Consider the following 18,144-nt stretch of genomic DNA (forward strand, 5'->3'; position numbering starts at 1 on the left):
GGGATCGAGAGGGGTTCGCAAGGTCCGCGGAGTATGTACGGAGGTTACGGTGGGCCGTTTTGAGAGAGGAGGCGAGTGTTACCGTGCCCTGGAGATCCTTTGCCCCGTCTTCTAGGTGCCGCTGCCGGATGTACGAGGACCTGATACCGGACACAAGGGCGTCGCAAATGTGCAAGTTCCTGTGGTCTTCTGCCGTCACTGCTTTGTGGTTGCAGTTCCTCGCGAGCGCAGTGAGTCTTTCCACGAACTCGTCCAGCGTTTCCCCGGAACGCTGGCTGCAGGTTGAGAGCAAATGTCTGGCGTGTACCTCGTTAGTAGGTTTTATGAAGCGTTTCTTCAGTATTTCGACAGCCGCTTCATATGTTGTAGCGTTCTCGATCACGGCAGAGAGTCGGTGGCCCACCCGGCCATGTAGTAAACGCAGCTTGCGAGTGCTGTCGACATCAGTCGTTGAGGAGTCCAGATAGTCCTCGAAACACCGGAGCCAATATTTAAAAATGTCCGGGGCTTCCGGCAACCTGGCGTCCAGGTTGAGTTTCTCCGGTTTTAGAGCGCTGTCCATCTTGATGTGTCTGTAGATTAAATTGAGGCACTCTCAATTACGACGCGAGAGCAAGGTCGGTAATCAAAAGGCTTTAATCTACAGAGAACTGAACAGCATCCGAGAGAAGTGTGCTCACCACATGGAGCCTTATCCTATATACCGTTTCCTGGGGGCGTAGCCAGAGGCGGAGTCCCCCAGGGTTCCAAGCATCTTAAAGGGGCAAGGTATTAAAGGTCAGGTACCGTTTACAGCAGTTATTAATACCGTTCATCACAGGCCCTGTGGAGAACTCACAGAGATTCCAATTGCCAAAAGGAAATGAGCTAAGGCACATACAGGTCAAAAACTTCCTCCGTAAGGAAACGATGATGTACCCCCAGGATATTTGTTAGTCGAAGAACTGCTGGATGCGGTTAACCTAGGGAAGGGAAACTGTAGGGACCCCCAAACGGGCGACTGTTGGAGGAGGTATGCTCCCCCCTGGACGAGACAAGGGGAAAAATATGGGGAGGAAAGAGGCATAGAAATTGGAGAGGACTCTGGATCGAAGCACTACATAAGGCGAACTCCACCTCCACATGATAAGAACATAAGAACTAGGAGCAGACGTTAGCCATCAATAAGATCATGGCTAATCTTTTTGTGGACTCAGCTCCACTTACTTGCCCACACGCGCAGGGCGCAGCCTAACGCTGCTAAAGGTGGTGCACAGAGCACACATAACTGAACCTGAATGAGTAGGTTCTTTCTGGAGGTGGAGGACAAATATGAATGATGCCAGCGAGGCTCGGTCAACCACACCCAGATGTTCTGAGCCTGCCCCAGACTTGCCGGGTACTGGACGACCGTTTTGGAGGCAATGCCCAGGGTTGTGGGAGTGAGGGTGGAGTCATGCTGAAAAATGGCCGTCTTCGGGGTTTCAAACCAGCCAGTACTCTTCATGGGGAGGGGGGGTCAACGCCCTGGCCTTTACCTCCCTGATCGCCCGCCGGAGAATCCTGCTACGCTGGCGATCGGCAGCACCACCCAAGGCTGCAGACTGGCTGGTCGAGATGGCGGAATATCCCAAACTGTCGAAAATAACATTTGTCTTCCGAGGGTCGGAAGAGGTCTTCCACAGGATGTGGAAGCCATTCACCAACTTGTTCCAAGATCTATTCGTAGCCAGTAGCCAATAGAGTAATGGGGGGGGGGGGGGGGGGGGGGGGGGGGGGGGGGGGGGGGGGGGGGGGGGGAGGGCAGCAGAGGGGGAGACACAAGTGAGTTGAGGGATAAAGATGCAAAGGTTAGGGGGGAGGGGGAAGGAGGGGACGAGGAGACACAAATAAATTGAGAGGGACATTCAAAGGGAGGGTTCACAGCCACAGCAGAAGGAAAATCAATTGCGTGCAAGTATCTGTACTGACTTCTACCTGTCTTTTTACCTCCTTTTATTTCTTGCTCGTTTTGTTTTCCCTCTGGTCAGTGCAGTTTTGTAAAATGTAACATATGAGTTGTGAAATACAAAGGGCGCGATTCTCCGATGCTGCGCCGCATCGGGAAAGCCGTCGTGAACTCGGTCGAGTTCAACGATGGCGCGAAACGGCCCCGATCGCGACCTATTCTGGCCCCGGGAATGGGCTAGCATGGGTCACGTCGGAAGCGCGTCGTCAGCGCGCGACGCCCGAATGATGCCGCTCCACGTCGTAAAAGGGCGCGATCTACGAAAACAAAGGAGGGGGGGAAATGTCGGAGCCACGGAGGGCCGCCCTGAGGTTCCGTGATACGGACCTAGAGACCCTCCTCAATGAGGTGGAACAGCGCAGGGGCATCATCTGCCCAAGACGAGGGCATCGCCACCGTTCCAGTGCCGTGCGACGGGCCTGGCGTGAGGTGGGCACGGCAGTCAGTGCTGTGGGGCAGACCCCTCGGTCTGGGGAGCAGTGCCGCAAGAAGCTCCACAACATAACCAGGGCTACCAGGGTAAGTGCCACGAGGGTGCCCCTGGTCACAACCATCCCCCCCCCACCCACCCCCCCCATGTCCCTCATCATCCACCTCCCCCCCCGGGCACGAGGGGGAGGGGGAGGGGGTGGGGGAGAGTGAGTGGAGGGTGGTTTACAAAGTTGTCACAGACCCACATGAGTGCTGCGACCCCCTGGAGAGATGCCATGGTGTAGCTGCAACTTTCCCCCCAAACTGTGCCAATACCTGAACGCCCTGATGATACTGCCGAATTGTGATGCTCTATCTATGTCCCCCCCCGGAGGGGGTTCACCCGTTATGCACCCCCCTGACAGTGTTTGAGCAGAGGGCACTGGACATTGCTGGATGATCTGCCACACGGGAGGTCGCGCAATGCGAGGTTGGAGGTCCAGAACCAAGTGAGACAACCCTGCATGACAACCCCCCCAGCCCATCCTCTGTCCCCTCACACTTTACCCACTGGACCCCCCATCCTCTGTGTCCTCACACTCTGCCCACTGGACCATCCTACCCCCGGCCGAGCGTGTCTAACTAACCCCGTATCATTCTGTTCCCCAGGGCCTGCTGGCGAACGTCCAGGGCCGTCTGGTGCCACACACAGGCGACCATCCACGACGACCACCACACCCAGGGTCGCACGCCAGAGGGTGGCAGGAGGTCGGCCAGGAGTGCCATCCTCCAAATCCGGGACTCTCGAGCGGGACGTACAGAGGACGGACAGTGACTACTTTCATGGCTGTGCGTTGCCCGAAGGTCGGGCCGTGAGACAGGACAGGACGGGATCAGTGGACCCAGACGCACAAAGGACAGCGACGCAGTCAATGGACTCACCTGACGCTGAACCGTACATGGGCCACGTGCCCCTTGCGCTGGGACATGACTGGGACGAGGACACTCCTGAATTTCTGAAGGACGAGGACTTAGTGCTTGCGGCACTGCTGTCTCCCACACCATCCACCATCCCAGAGACACTCACCTCGGTTGGGCAATTAAGTGATGAGGCTCCTGGGTCACTGTCTGGTTCGCACATCACAGCTGAGCAGGCACAGCAGGTGGAGGTCGGAGCAGCCGAGGGGCTGGACGGTTGGAGGGCAGCCCAGGCCCAGCATCCAGCTGCCACCCAGACGTTTCCCGGGTTCCTGGATTTACTTGACCCACCTGGACAGCCGATGCATCAAGAAACCCAGGGACACAATGACGGGTTGTCTTCCAGCAGCTGCAGACGCAGTTAGAGGAGTTAAACCGCATCCAGGAGCAGGGAGTGGTGCCGCTCATGGCAGCCACCCAGGCCGACACCGCACAGATGGCGTCCGCGGTCGAGGCAATGGGTGAAACGGTATCAGCCATGGGTCAGGTTATGCATGGCGTTCGGTTTCACGTGCACGCGTCATCCATGGCCCAGGAGAGAGCTGCCCTCTCACAGGCAGCAATGCGCCAGAGCCAACGTGACATTGCCGGCGCACTACGGGCCCTGGCTGAGTCTCACCAGGCCATGGCCCAGTCCCAGCACGCCATGGCACAGTCCCAGCAGGCCATAGCACAGTCCCAGCTGGCCATGGCACAGTCCCAGCAGTCAGTCGCGGAGAGTATCGACCGCCTGACGCACGTGCTGGATGGCGTCGCGCACTCACAGGTTGAGGTCGCACAGTCCCTGGCGGGAATGTCTCACTCCCTGGACTCCCTCTCTGCGAATGTTCGGACCCTGGTCGATACCGTTGCAGGCCTCCAGGACTGGCAGCGCCAGGTGTCGGTGGGGCGATGGGGCACCTCCCCGCTCGCACCTCAGTGCGGCCCGGGGGCCACCGGGCTCCCCGAGGGAGGAGGAGGTTCCGGGGCCCGTCCCATTAACTCCATCACAGGACGTCCCTGAACGCTCGGCCTCCCCCCGTCCCATCCCTGGTGCATCGGGTGGGCAGCGGGCAGAGCAGGGTGGCACCACGTCATCCGAAACTCCCGCGGAGCAGCCTGGCCCATCAAAGACGGGTCGCCCCAGGAAACGAGTGCCAATGGGGAGACATGTCACAGGGCGTGATTCTCAGCAGTCTGCCTCCACTCCTGCTGTACCATCTGGGGATTCACTTAGACGTAGTGGTAGGGCCCGTAAGGCAATGAAGAGGGACACATAGTAAGTTGGCATGGGTGAAGGGCACAGTTTAGTAGTAGGGGCTAGGGCAACTGTACATAATATTCACCATTAAACTCACTGTTGCACCTAACTTGTAAGATTGTGATTTTTTCGTTGCCACGGGGATCGTGATGGTGACCGAGTGTCGCTGGGGTTGACAAGCGGTGAAACTTTGGTGCCGGGTGTGCAGTCCCTTCCCCCTCCCTCCCACAGTCGGACACCATAGACCTCGGCACTCCGATGCTAGCTACCCCACGCGGGCACGTGATGGAGTGTCCCTGACGAACTCACCGACCACCGAGATGGATGGTTCAGCTATTGCCATGAGTCAGACTTTGTCTAACGATTCTGAGCTCACAGCTCATCGCAGATCGGGCTGTCATCATTCAACATGGCACTGATCACACCCGCTGGCACAGCCATCAATGTCGTGCCATACCATTGTGCCGCAGTAGTAAGGGTGATCTTGAAGTGGAGCAGTGTACTCAGAGCTGGGGTGTGGGGGGGGGGGGGGTGGCAGTTGTGTGCTGACCGTCTGCACGACTGGCGATGCAGGTGGGAGTGTTCAGCGGTGCCGTCGCATGCGGCGCGTGAATCTTGCTGCCACCAAGGCGTTGCATGCCCGCTGTCCTCGCCGGTGCAGTCGTGCAGCCTCCTGGACATTACCAGCACCCGGGTCGTGTCCGTGTGCTGCGCCCGGCGCACCACCAACGTCCTCCACCTCATCCTCCTCCGTGTTGGCACCACTGCCAGTGGCTTCTCCCTCCGACTCCTCCACCAGGGCACCTCCCCTATGCATTGCGATCTTGTGCAGCGCACAGCAGACCACTACAATGCAAGCGACCCTCTCAGGCTGGTACTGCAGGGCCCCTCCGGAGCGGTCCAGGCACCTGAATCTCATTTTCAGAAGACCAAAGCAGCGCTCCACCACACCCCTGGTTGCTGCATGGGCCTCATTGTAAAGGGTCTCCGCGTTGGTCTGAGGCCTCTGTATGGGCGTCATCAGCCAAGACCTCAGTGGATAACCCCTGTCGCCCAGCAACCAGCCCCTCAGCCGGGGGGGGCCGTCCTTCAAATATAGCAGGGATGAATGACTGCGCAAGAATGTACGCATCATGCACACTCCCAGGGAACCTTGCGCACATGTGCATGATCTTCATGCGGGGGTCGCATACCACCTGGATGTTCATGGAGTATGTCCCCTTCCTGTTAATGAACATTTCCCTGTTGCCTGCAGGGGGGGCGCATGGGGACATGAACACCATCAATCACTCCCTGGACCATCGGTATCCTGGCCACGTTGGCAAATCCACGGGCTCGTGCTTCTTGATTTGCTCGGTCCACGGGAAAGGTGATGTAGCGGTCCGCGATTGCGAACAGGGCGTCGGTCACATCCCGGATGCACCTGTGGACCGATGCCTGCGATATCCCGGATAGGTCCCCGCTCGGAGACTGGAAGGAACCGGTAGCATAAAAGTTAAGTGCCACCGTCACCTTGACGGCAACCGGTATCGCGTGTCCTCCCGTTCCACATGGGGCGAGGTGTGACACGAGGTGACAGATATGTGCGACCGTCTCTCAGCTGAATTGGAGTCTCCTCCTGCAGGTGATGTCCGGCAGTGCCTCGAAAGAGATCCGGGCATGGTGCACCCGAGGCCTCGATTGGCGCCTCTGGTGCCCTGGCTCCACCATCAGTGTCTCCTCCTCCTCCTCCCCCCCCATGCTGTTCAACATCAGTGCCCGCATCCTGTGCCGTTCTCAGCGTTTGGGGGTCAATGTTCCCCTCGGCATCCCCCTGGACATGCCGGCCATGAGCGCCTGCGGCCTGTACGGCGATGACGGGCCACTCCGCGGCCATTCCCTCTGCTGCTGCAGCTGGCCCTGCATCCACTGTGGGATGTTGCTGTGGACGCTGCTGGATGTCCAGCTGCAGTGCAGCGGCCCCAACCACTGCGGTGAACATCGCTGTTCGGTTCGAATACATTATCGTCACCTACAGAAGGGTGGTGGGGGGGCAGAGAAACGACATGTTAGACGGAGGTTATTCGACACCTCGGCAGCCGCCTGCCACGGGATACCTGCGTGTCCCGGTGGCCGGGTCGCGCTGCTGACACGCGGCCAGCCTAACCCCTGGTCACTTTCTGCGTCCAACGGGCAGTTAACAACGTCCTCTTCACCGGTGCGTCAGTGCCCTGTGCCCATCAGCCACAGGGCAACCAGCCGCAGTGTCCTCGTGACCGTCCTGCCATGGCAGGGCGGCTGAGATGTTGCATCCGGGGGTGGACGACCCACTCCACTAACTCCCTCTCTCCCCCCTCCATTACTCCCTCCTTCCCTCCCTCCACTACTCGTTCCCTCCCCCCCCCACTATTAGCTCCCCCCCTCCACCACTCGCTCTCTCCCCCCCTCCACTACTCGCTCCCTCCCACCCCACTACTCCCTCCCCCCCCACTATTCGCTCCCTCCTCCCCCCACTACTCGCTCTCTCCCCCCCTCCACTGCTCGCTCCCTCCACATCCCCCCTCCCTCTCCCACTGGCCGCTGTGTTCTCAGGGGTGCCTTCCCCAGTTTGCAAAGACTCCAGGACGGACCGTTCACCTCCTCACTGCTCGTCAGCCAGCACGACTGGCTAACAACTTTAAACAGCAGGTGTGGATGGCGACGGGGTGAACTGGGGTCATGCCGTCGGGACTTTGGCCCATCCGGGCCGGAGAATAGCAGGGGTTCCGGAGAATCGCCATTTTGGCGCGCGGAACACGACGGAACAGATTTGGCCGTTTGGGAGAATCGCGGGAGCGCGTCGGACCGGCGTCGCGTGAATAACTGGCGCAGCCCGCTATTCTCCCAACCCGCGTGACATCGGAGAATCACACCCAAAATGTGGAAACACAATAAAAACACTTCAAAAAAGAGAATTTAGCATTCAGCTTGAGTGTGAGAATATTGGGAGTAAAATATCAGTGTTAAGCTTAAAGAAGGGAATTATGAAGGTATGAGGATGGAATTGCCAAAATGGACTGGTCATTTTGATCAGTAGGTAAGACAATTGATGAACGGTGGCAGATATTTGGGGAGATAATTCATTCCCAGCACAAATATATCCCAATGACGAGGAAAGACTCAAAGGGGAGGAAGAACCTGTCATGGATAAACAAGGAAGGAGGGTATTAAATTGAAAGCGGAAACATAAGCTGACAAGGGTTAATGGTAGGCCAGAAGAGTGGGATAGATTCCGAATGCAGCAAAAATGGACTAAAAATAATCAGTAGGTGTGGTGATCCAACCACTGTATATATGTGTGCTTGCAGTAGGGGGATGTATGGCCGTACCTGTATTACAGGTTTCTCCGGTAAGCCCCTGCCGGCTAGCTCCGCCCACAGGGAGCTGTATAAATATTCGTAAGTTTCACTGAGGTGCCATTCTACAGTTGCCGCCGGAGGAATAGCATCTCACTGTTCTTCACTCGAGTCTTTGTGTACAATTGTTAGCGCCACAATTTATTACAGTGAGATTTTCCTTACACCATGGACATCAGGATCAAACCTGACTGCCTGCAGCTGGATCCGCAGTCGTCCCATGCCAGGAAAGACTTTGTTCACTGGCTTGCAGTTTTTGAGGCCTACATCTCTTCGGAGGCTCAAAATTGACAGTCACCAGAGACTGCCAGGTCTGTGCGGAGTGCAAGCCTCACTTCTACCGGCCAGACCGCGCGCGCTGGTGAAAGCGTCCCGCCCCTATAAAAGCCTCAGTGTAGATTTCAAAGGGCCCCTCCCCTCCACCGACCGCAACACCTACATCCTTAGTGTGGTCGATGAGTTCCCTAGGTTCCCCATCGCCATCCCATGCCCGGATATGATGTCTGCCACCGTCATCAAGGCTCTTGATTCCATATTCGCTCTGTTCGGTTTCCCCGACTACATCCAGTGACAGGGGATCCTCATTCATGAGCGATGAGCTGCATCAGTTCCTCCTCAGCAGGGGTATCGCCTCCAGCAGGACGACCAGCTACAACCCCCAGGGAAATGGGCAGGTAGAAAGGGAGAACGGGACGGTATGGAGGGCCGTCCAGTTGGCCCTACAGTCCAGGAACCTCCCAGCCGCTCGCTGGCAGCAGGTCCTCCCTGACGCGTTCCATTCCATTCGGTCACTATTGTGCACCGCAACTAACCACACACCCCATGAACGTGTTTTTGCCTTCCCTAGGAAGTCTACATCCGGAGTGTGGCTTCCGACTTGGTTCACGACTCCGGGCCCAGTCCTTCTTCATAGGCATGTCGGGCACCACAAGGCGGAACCCCTGGTGGACAAAGTACGCCTGCTCCACGCGAACCGCCAGTATGCCTACGTGGAGTTCCCCGACGGCCGCCAGGACACAGTCTCACTCTGATACCTGGCTCCCTTGGGTGCTCCTCCCATGCCCACGCCCCTTCCCCCGTCCCCAGCGCCACCTTCCTTATCCCCGGCGCCCCCGTATTCATCTCCACCAGGTCCATCCCTCGTTCCCCTGCCCCGCTGGAGGACATGGAAGATTTCGGCTTGCTCTCGGAGTCATCCCACCACTGGCCAGCACCAACACCGCCAGTACCTGCACCGTCGTCACCAACGCCGCCTGTGCCGACATCGCCACCACAGCTACGTTGCTCGCAACGGAACGTTTGACTGCCGATCCGACTCAACCTGTGACCGGATTGCCTGATGGACTCTTGGTTTTCTTTTGTTTTGCCCTTTTGTAAAAGATCACTTTATGTATTGTAGTTCCACGTCACCCCCGCCGGACTTATTTTTTACAGGGGGTGAATGTGGTGATCCAACCACTGTATATATGTGTGCTTGCGTTAGAGGGATATATGTATTACAGGTTTCTCCGGTAAGCCCCTGCTGGCTAGCTCCGCCCACAGGGAGCTGTATAAATATTCGTAAGTTTCACTAAGATGCCATTCTACAGCTGCCACCAGAGGAATAGCATCTCACTGTAATAAAGCCTCTCTTGTACTTCACTCGAGTCTTTGTGTACAATTGTTAGCGCCACAGGAGGCGAAAATAAACTATGAATACAAGCTAATGATTAAAATAATAATGGATAATAAGAGCTTTCTTTAGTATATTAAAAGGAAGAGAAAAGTAAAAGCAATCATTGGCCCTTTAGAGAATGAAACTGGGGGTACAGCTATGGGGAACAAGGAAATGGCAGAGGAGTTAAATATATATTTTGCATCAGTCTTTACTGTGGAGGATACTACAAGCACCCTATAAATGTTGTGCAGAATTACAACCACATTAAATGAGTCAGGTTCAGAACAGATTTAGCAGCTCAAAACTGGTCATCCAATTCAGTAGGAGATTGGTGGGGCCCTGACAGAGATATTTAAATCTTCGCTGGCCACAGGTGAAGTGCCAGATGACTGGAGGATAATTAATGTGGTACCATTATTCAAGAGACATGCTTGTTAGGTGAATTAGACATTCTGAATTCTCCCTCAGTGTATCCGAACAGGCGCCATAGTGTGGCGACTAGAGTGTTTTCACAGTAACTTCATTGCAGTGTTAATGTAAGCCTACTTGTGACGATAAAGATTATTATTATTAGAAGCGCAGCAGGGATAAGCCAGATAATTACAGGCCAGTTAGTCTAACGGCAGTGGAAGGGAAATTATTGGAAAAATTCTGAGGGACAGGATTAATCAACACTTGGAAAGGCAGGGATAGTCAGCAAGGATTTGTTGGTTGGAGATCTTGTCTAACTAATTTAATTGCATACTTTGAAAAGATAACTAAACATATTGATGAGGGGAGCACAGTCAATGTGGTTTACATGGACTTCAGTAAGGTCTTTGACAAGATCCTACCAAAAGGTTGGAGCCCATGAGATCTAAGGCAAGTTGACAAATTGGATTCAAAATTGGCTTGTTAATAGGAGGCAAAGGTGGAGGGTTGCTTTTGTGATTGGAAGCATGTGACCAGTGGTGTCCACAGGGATCGGTGCTCGGACCCTTGCTGCTTGTTATATACACTAATGACTTGCATGTGAATATGGAAGATATAATTAGTAACTTGCAGATTCCACAAAAATTTGTGATGTTGTTGATAGTGAGGAGGATAGTCTTAAGCTTCAGACTGATATTGATCAGCTGGTAAGTTGGGCAGAGCAATGGCAGATGGAATTTAATACTGAGATGTATGAGGTGATGCATTTAGGGTGATCTAATAAAGTTAGGATATACACAATGAATGGTAGGTCCGGCAGGAGTATTGAGGAACAAAGGAACCTAGATGTACAAGTCCATTGCTCCTTGAAGATGGCAGCACAGATAGATAGGATGGTGAAGAAGGCATACGGAATGCTTGCCTTCATTAGCTGGGGCATAAAATAAGGAGCGTAGAAATCTTGGTACTTTATAAAACATTGGTTAAGCCATAGATGGAATATTGTGTGCAGTTCTGGTCGCCACACCATCGGAAGGACGTGATTGCGCTGGAGGGGGTGCAGAAGGGATGCACCAGGATGTTGCCTGGGATCAAAAATTTCAACTATGAGGAGAGACTGGATAGGTGGGTTTGATTTCTCTGGCACAGAGGAGGCTGACGGGGGATCTGATAGAGGTATACAAAATTATGGGAGGTATAACTAGGGTTGATTGTAAGAATCTTTTCCACATGGCAGAGGTGTCTAAGACCAGAGGCGAAATGGGATTAGCATAGAATCATTGAATCCCTACTGTGCAGGAGGAGGCCATTCGGCCCATCGTGTCTGCACTTGCCCTTGGAAAGAGCACCCCACTTAAGTCAACGCCTCCACCCTATCCCCATAACACAGACCTAACATTTTGGACATTATGGGGCAATTTAGCCAATCCACCTAACCTGCACACATTTGGACTGTGGGAGGAAACCGGAGCACCCGGAGGAAACCCACGCAGAGACGGGGAGAAATTGCAAACTCCACACAGACACCCAGATTTGAATCCCGGCTCCTGGAGCTGTGAGGCAGCAGTGCTGCCGTATTTGATGGTCAGAATAGACACGGTGGGTCGAAGGGCCTGTTTCCACGCTGTATGACTATGACAAGCTGCAAAATTACAAATCCCAAATATTATAAACTACTGACAATACAAAAAATATTTCAAAAATAAGATGGAGACCATTCTAATATTTAATTACTTCCCTATCAATCTTCTACTCAATGATAGTGGCACTGTGAAGGCACAGGATATCCATGCCAGTTCAGTCCTCATGCTACCTGTGTATCAAATTGAGAAACAAGTGCATTCTCCACATTTTATTTTACACAAAGTTGACTAATTGCAGGAATTTAACCACATTGAACCAATGTTTTGCTGGCACTGCACGATTATTTATTTTATGTAATTGTTCTCTTCACCCTAACTGAATAATTGCCAAATAAATTCGACAGAAATTTCAAGCTTGTGACTAAAATTTGATTCTAACCTTTTTCTTTAAAAAAAAAGCATAGGAATTTAATAAGGCAGAATTGCAAGGTATACACTTGCAGACTAGAGTTGTTTCTTCCTTCCATATCCCAAATAACCTGCAAGCCACTCTGCATTGTGTGTTCGTAATTCCAACTTGGTTATTAGTTCCGTTCCTGATGGAGAAGGAGTCTGGATGTTGGATGTGAACAAATTCAGCTGTCTAACCCTGAAGTTGAAGTGCTTGCTTAATGTTCAACCTCAAAGACCACAGTAATGTTTGGTAATTGATTGAGGAACCTACAATGCCACTGTGTGTACAAATGTACTGCTTTATGAGTCACATGTTAGGGATGGAGACAGGGAAGAAAAAAATAATTGGATGAGAAAAAATTACTGGCCTCTATTGCAATAAAAAGTCTATATCTATTTATTTGAGGCTTGGTTCAATCTTTTAAGCATATGGGTGAGTCTGATTATTGATTTGAAATAAACTTTACATACCAATAAATTGGAAATTGAATATATGACTCAGTGGTGACTTCAAAGACTTCATACTGTGACAGGCTGAATTCCAGTGGTGCACTTCACACTGCAAGTCCTGAACAGCATCTTCAAGCTGTTTCTGCAAATGTTTCTCAAACTTGGTTATTTCATTATTGTTGCATTTAGTTGTGTAGAAATCTGCTTCCAGCCGAACACTTTTTTTTGGGTTGTGATACACTGAAAAACAAATGAGCAACAACAAGTGTATCACAATGCTGCAACATGATGTCTCCTTAGGTAGCACCTTCCAAACCCACGACTACTATCACCTAGAAGGACAAGAGCAGCAGATACCGGGGAACCCCACCAGCGCGACCCTCTTCCTGTAAATTAATAAAAAATAAATAACATTTTTAGAAAACTGATCATGGCACAAACAGTAAACTGGCTTTCATAACCAAACAGAAAGAAGATTTTTAAAAGTTCCTTCATGAGATGTGGGCGTCACTGTCAAGACCAGCATTTACATTTTTAAAAATAATAATCTTTATTGTCACAAGTAGGCTTACATTAACACTGCGATGAAGTTACTCTGAAAAGCCTCTAGTCGCCACATTCTGGCACCTGTTCAAGTACGCTGAGGAAGAATTCAGAATGTCCAAATTATCTAACAGCACGTCAGCAGGACTTGTGGGAGGAAACTGGAGCACCTGGAGAAATCTCACGCAGATAGGGGAGAATGTTCAGACTCCTCACAGACAAGTACCCAAGAGGGAATCGAACTTGGGATCCTGGCGCTGTGATGCAACAGTGCTAACTACTGTGCTGCCGTGCCGCCCATATAATACTTTTCACTGTCCCTCGGTAAACGTGACAATAAAACAAATCCAAATCTAACAGTCAAGCACAATTATGTTTTTACTGATCTTTATAGACTCACACTTTCCACAGGATTCAGGACTTGGAAAATGGGTGGCATTTATTATGCAGGTGCCCCTGCAAAAGTATGGCTTGGGGCCCGAACATTATGTTACAAATAAAGATTCACATACACAGCTTTAAGGGTCAATCACATAAATACACACTGCTAGACATTGAGAAACATCCATGAACAATGATACACCAGAGACATGTGATGTGCAGCTCAAGAAAATTAATCCACTTAATTTAAGGATGGGAACCAAGATAATACTGCCCTTATCACCATTTAATGCATTCAATCCATTGCAAATTGGCTGCTGCAACAGTAACTACACTTCAACTAGTAGTTTATTGGCTGTAAAGTGTTTTGGGATCCTAAGGTTGTGATAGGTGCAATATAAATACAGTTTTTAAATTTATTTCTCTTTCCTGTAATCTGGAACAGCAGTGACCAGGCATACATCAGGGCACACATATGCACTCAGCACCTTTGAAGACAGCCTGGCACTGCTGTTGCCACATGGGCACCTTGGCAGTGTCAGCCTGGCACCCTGGCAGTGCCACTCAGGCACCCTGACAGTACCACCTTGGTGCCAGCCTGACACTACCAGGGTGCCTAGGTGGCACTGGCGGAGGGGGGGGGAGGGGGGGGGGGGGGGGGGGGGGGGGGAAAGGAACCCCTTATAAGTGAATTGGGAAGTTGGGGAGGTCGAGAGATCGGGCGCCATTTAAAAATGGCATCACGATCTCTTCATGTACCACTGCAGGAAATGACACTGAAGTGCGGATTCAGGTGGAGTTCCCTGCCAGTGCCTGAAATAGCAAAAGAGTGCCAATAGATAGCGGGTTGGAAACGACTCCACTGATCCAGCCCAGAACTCTAATTTGTTTTTGGTTAGATCTCGCACTAAGTTTGGGCTTGGCAAGGGATAAACTCCCCAAGGCCCAGAAAAATAGCGCGATTACCGGCCACGTCGCACCCAAACAGGAGCACTGCGAGGCCAGTAGATGCCGGGAGAAGCCTCCCGTCAGCTTCCCGGTGGCCAGTATGCCTCGCGAGGTCTACCCGACCTCACGAGATGACGCTATCAGGATCCTGTCCACAATGGGCGTGACCAAGCCGCGCACACCTAAGTAGGTTTTAAACCCTCAGAGGGCTACTCTCCGGGATCTATGCCATCTAAAGGCCTCCCCAGAAAGTCCCAAGCCAAGCACCATTCAGTACTGGTCCAGACAAATGTGGACCAGGTGGAACGGGACCCAAGAGGTCTCGCGGGTCATCGGAGGCCGCAGGGCGATCTGGAACAGTGCAGGGTGGGCCCTTGGTCCTTCTCCTGGAACATGGCACCATGGCAGTACCATCCTTTCACTTTGGCACTGCCAACCCTGGTGCCAGCCTGGCACTGACAAGGTGCCCAGGTGGCACTGCCAGCTGACATGGGCACTGCCAGGGTGCCAGGTTGGCACTGCCAAGCTGGCAACTGTTCATGCGCGAGATCAGGCTGGAGTGCCCTGCATGGTTGTTTGGGGTGGAGGGGTCTAGGGTCCCTCCCATAGTGCATTTGGGCTCTCGCTATACATTTGGCGCCTCCGGCAAGCGGTGTACAAAATGGGGCTATAGGCGGCCTCAGCTGTGCGTTTCCTGCTGAGGCCCCTCATACAATGCGAGTCACATTTTTTGGCCATGTGTTTCTCGACTTGCTATGGGACTTTTTACCAATTAGTTGAATAGCGCCCTAGGTGTGTTTAGATAGCGATGGGGAACTCGCCGACAGAACCGGTGGGAAATTCCCAGCAAAACCTGCTACAAATGACACTTACAAACTTTTCTGTTAGAATGCGCCCAGAGAGTGGTTGATTTCCGGTGTGGATCTCACCCAAAAAGCCAGCGAGAAACACCCAGCCAAACATGCCCAAAATGGCACTTCGAAATTTTTGTTGAATCGCGGCCATGGAGTTACATCCATCCCACACGGAATGGCGAAGAATAGCAGGTGGTGAGAATGGGTGGATGATGAATGGAGCAAGTGGTGATGATAAAAATTACAGAAATGATTAAGACTCAAGTGGTTGAAAAAAGTGCCTGTAAAGTATTTTTAAAATAACTTCAAGTTAAAACAAGCATTTACTGGATGATGTTAAATGTCTAGACTAGTTATCTACACCAGGGACTTAGCTGGATGGTTTCAAAGATAAATAGGCAATAAGTAGGCAATACGTAGGCAACAGTTATAACCCCAATGGAGGTCCCAGGATCAGGACTATATAATTTCCCATAACCTCCCCGGAATATGAACTTCCCCTTTGAGACAGGTAGGTCTTGCTCTTTAAGGGGGCAGGTTTCCCCTTTACAAGGAGAGCCCCAGTTGTATAAAAACCCCGGCATAGCTGCAGGTTGGTGGAAGAGTGGAGGAGAGTTATTCTATTGAAATAAACCTTGGTCTGTAATTTCTACTTCCGTCTATGTGTTTTGCCTATTGTGGATTCAACAGCCACTAATTTATGAGGTCAAGTGTGAACAACCCAATCAAAACGGAAGTAAAATCAATGGAAAAAGATCAGAAATTACACAACACGAATGTAACTGTGACAGAAAAGATGCGACTGTTGCAGGAATAAGTAGTGTGCAACAGGATATACAAGCAAGTGCAAGACTTCCAATGCATAAATATTTCTTGAAAAGTTTTATATTTACTCCTCAAGAGGTTATTAAGCCATTATTATAAAGTTGCATTGCAATCCTGAAGCAATTCAACTCTAGTTTTCAAGTAAAGTGTCAGACTACAGCAATTAAATCAATCTTCTGCTGAAGTAAACAACAGAACATTTAAACTATTGGATTTGACTGAAGCAGACATGAGTGAGTATGTGTTATAGAGTAGGGAGAAAGGTTTAATGTATTAAGGATATCTGCATTTATGAAAAAGTTAAAAACTTACCATAGACTGTATACCTGACCAGTTTTGTTATTCGTTTCAGGTCGAGTGTGTATGTGAGGTTGCAGGTGTAATTTCCAGAATCAACTACATAAATGGTGTCAAACAACAAGTTTCCATTATCTGTGAAGACAAATCGCTGAGATTCTAAATAAAACCAAAACAGACAAACACATGCGGTTAAATCAACAGTGGTCAATGAAGAAATAACAGGTGCATGAGCAGCGATACAAAAAAAATTGCAGCTCTGTATCTTATTCTTTTTGTCAGAGAAACCTATGCTATAAATTGAATTCGGATTTATAGCAATGAATCACAGCTAAACTACACTAACATAATATTTTTCTCAGCAATGGTTCCAGTACATCTGTGCCACATGCATGCTGTGGGTCAGTGGACAAACAGGTGAATTGTCTCCAGGGCTCAGCCAATGCTATCATGAACTAGTTACTTGAAAATGTGCAACCATAACAGCAGATGGACTCTCCTGGTGTTATTGCCCCTCATGTGGGTAGGCAATGCTTCCCAATAGCAGCAGTGCTAAGATTAGGAACTCGGTGACATGGAGAAATCAACAAGTGGAAAACCATCACTTGCTGAATCTTTGAACAGCCAGAAATTAAATGAGATTTTAAGTTTTAAAAAGAGACTGGCAATGACTGCAGTCAGCAGAACACTGTAACACCAGAGCAGAGATCCACATTAAAATAACTTAAAAGTCTGTCACCTGAGATATGCTGCCAGAGCACATTAGTGCCACATGATAAATTTTAGTTTTCACTGCCTGGTTGCGGATTGTCGATCTTTTCCAGAATCAATATTTACATTTTTGAAAATCAGCTAATTTGTACAACAGTCAGGTGATCCAGTGACAGATTACGGCCCAGCTGGCAATGATGAATATTTATCACTGAATGCCTTTGCAAGTATTCTTGACAGTGAAATGCAAATACAGCATGAAACTGTGTAATACACCACCTCAAGATAGGATTGCATGGCTGCCTCCCAGTTTACCGCAGTGGCATTTTAAATTCTTCTGATAACTAGACATTTCATACAATAAAAATAATTTGAAAGTGTACTTTTATGTACTCGATAGAAAAAAGTTTTACTAAAGATATCTTGTAGGGGTAGCATTTTAATTCAAATCTTAAATATATATCATATGGCAAATACGTCAACCTGTGTGAAATTGCATATGAGGATTCAAGATGAAGTATTACCTTCAGGTCGAGCATGGTTTGAGGTTGTGGTAAATCGAACCATTTTAAAATATTACACTCTCTTTATTTTGATAGAACACTTTGGTATCTTTTTATTATATATAATTCAATGTTTTTTAAAAATTGCAATTTGGAAAGCAGTGACAGGAGTTTGTTGGAACATAAAGATTTTTCTGCAGTATAGGCTGTGGAGTTGGGAGATAAAAAACTGAGGGTCTGACAACAATATAACTATCACAAAGCTGTATAAATCATAAACGTGGATGTAAGAATTATTCAGGAAAAGAGTTGCAACAGAAGTAGAGAAAAAGCATGGCAACAAGATGTAGAACTGTAGATAAGATGTTAATGTATTATACAGATATGACAAAGCTGAAACCTCCTTTGTTTCTTATGGGGATGACGAGAGTGAGTTGATCTGTGGATATCTTCAATGCTTGGCTAATGGAACTACATAGGTATAGTAATGCCAGCTTCACCTTTGTGACCTCAAATAGTCTATATTTGTCTGTACAAA

At 50.2% G+C, this 18,144-nt stretch overlaps 1 protein-coding gene across 2 annotated transcripts in view; it reads right to left on the minus strand.

Moving 5' to 3' along the window:
* Window positions 1-18,144, minus strand: part of LOC119966349 (zona pellucida-binding protein 2-like) — a 116,781-nt gene that overhangs the window by 66,136 nt on the left and 32,501 nt on the right. For both annotated transcript variants that reach the window (XM_038797874.1, XM_038797873.1), the window contains exons 4-5: window positions 16,408-16,551; window positions 12,566-12,784 (exon numbers count right to left, since the gene is read on the minus strand). In XM_038797874.1, coding sequence (XP_038653802.1) covers window positions 12,566-12,784; window positions 16,408-16,551 — 363 coding nt within the window. The remainder of the gene's footprint in view (window positions 1-12,565; window positions 12,785-16,407; window positions 16,552-18,144) is intronic.

Source organism: Scyliorhinus canicula, chromosome 5 (genome assembly GCF_902713615.1).
Source record: "Scyliorhinus canicula chromosome 5, sScyCan1.1, whole genome shotgun sequence".
Taxonomy (NCBI): Eukaryota; Metazoa; Chordata; class Chondrichthyes; order Carcharhiniformes; family Scyliorhinidae; genus Scyliorhinus; species Scyliorhinus canicula.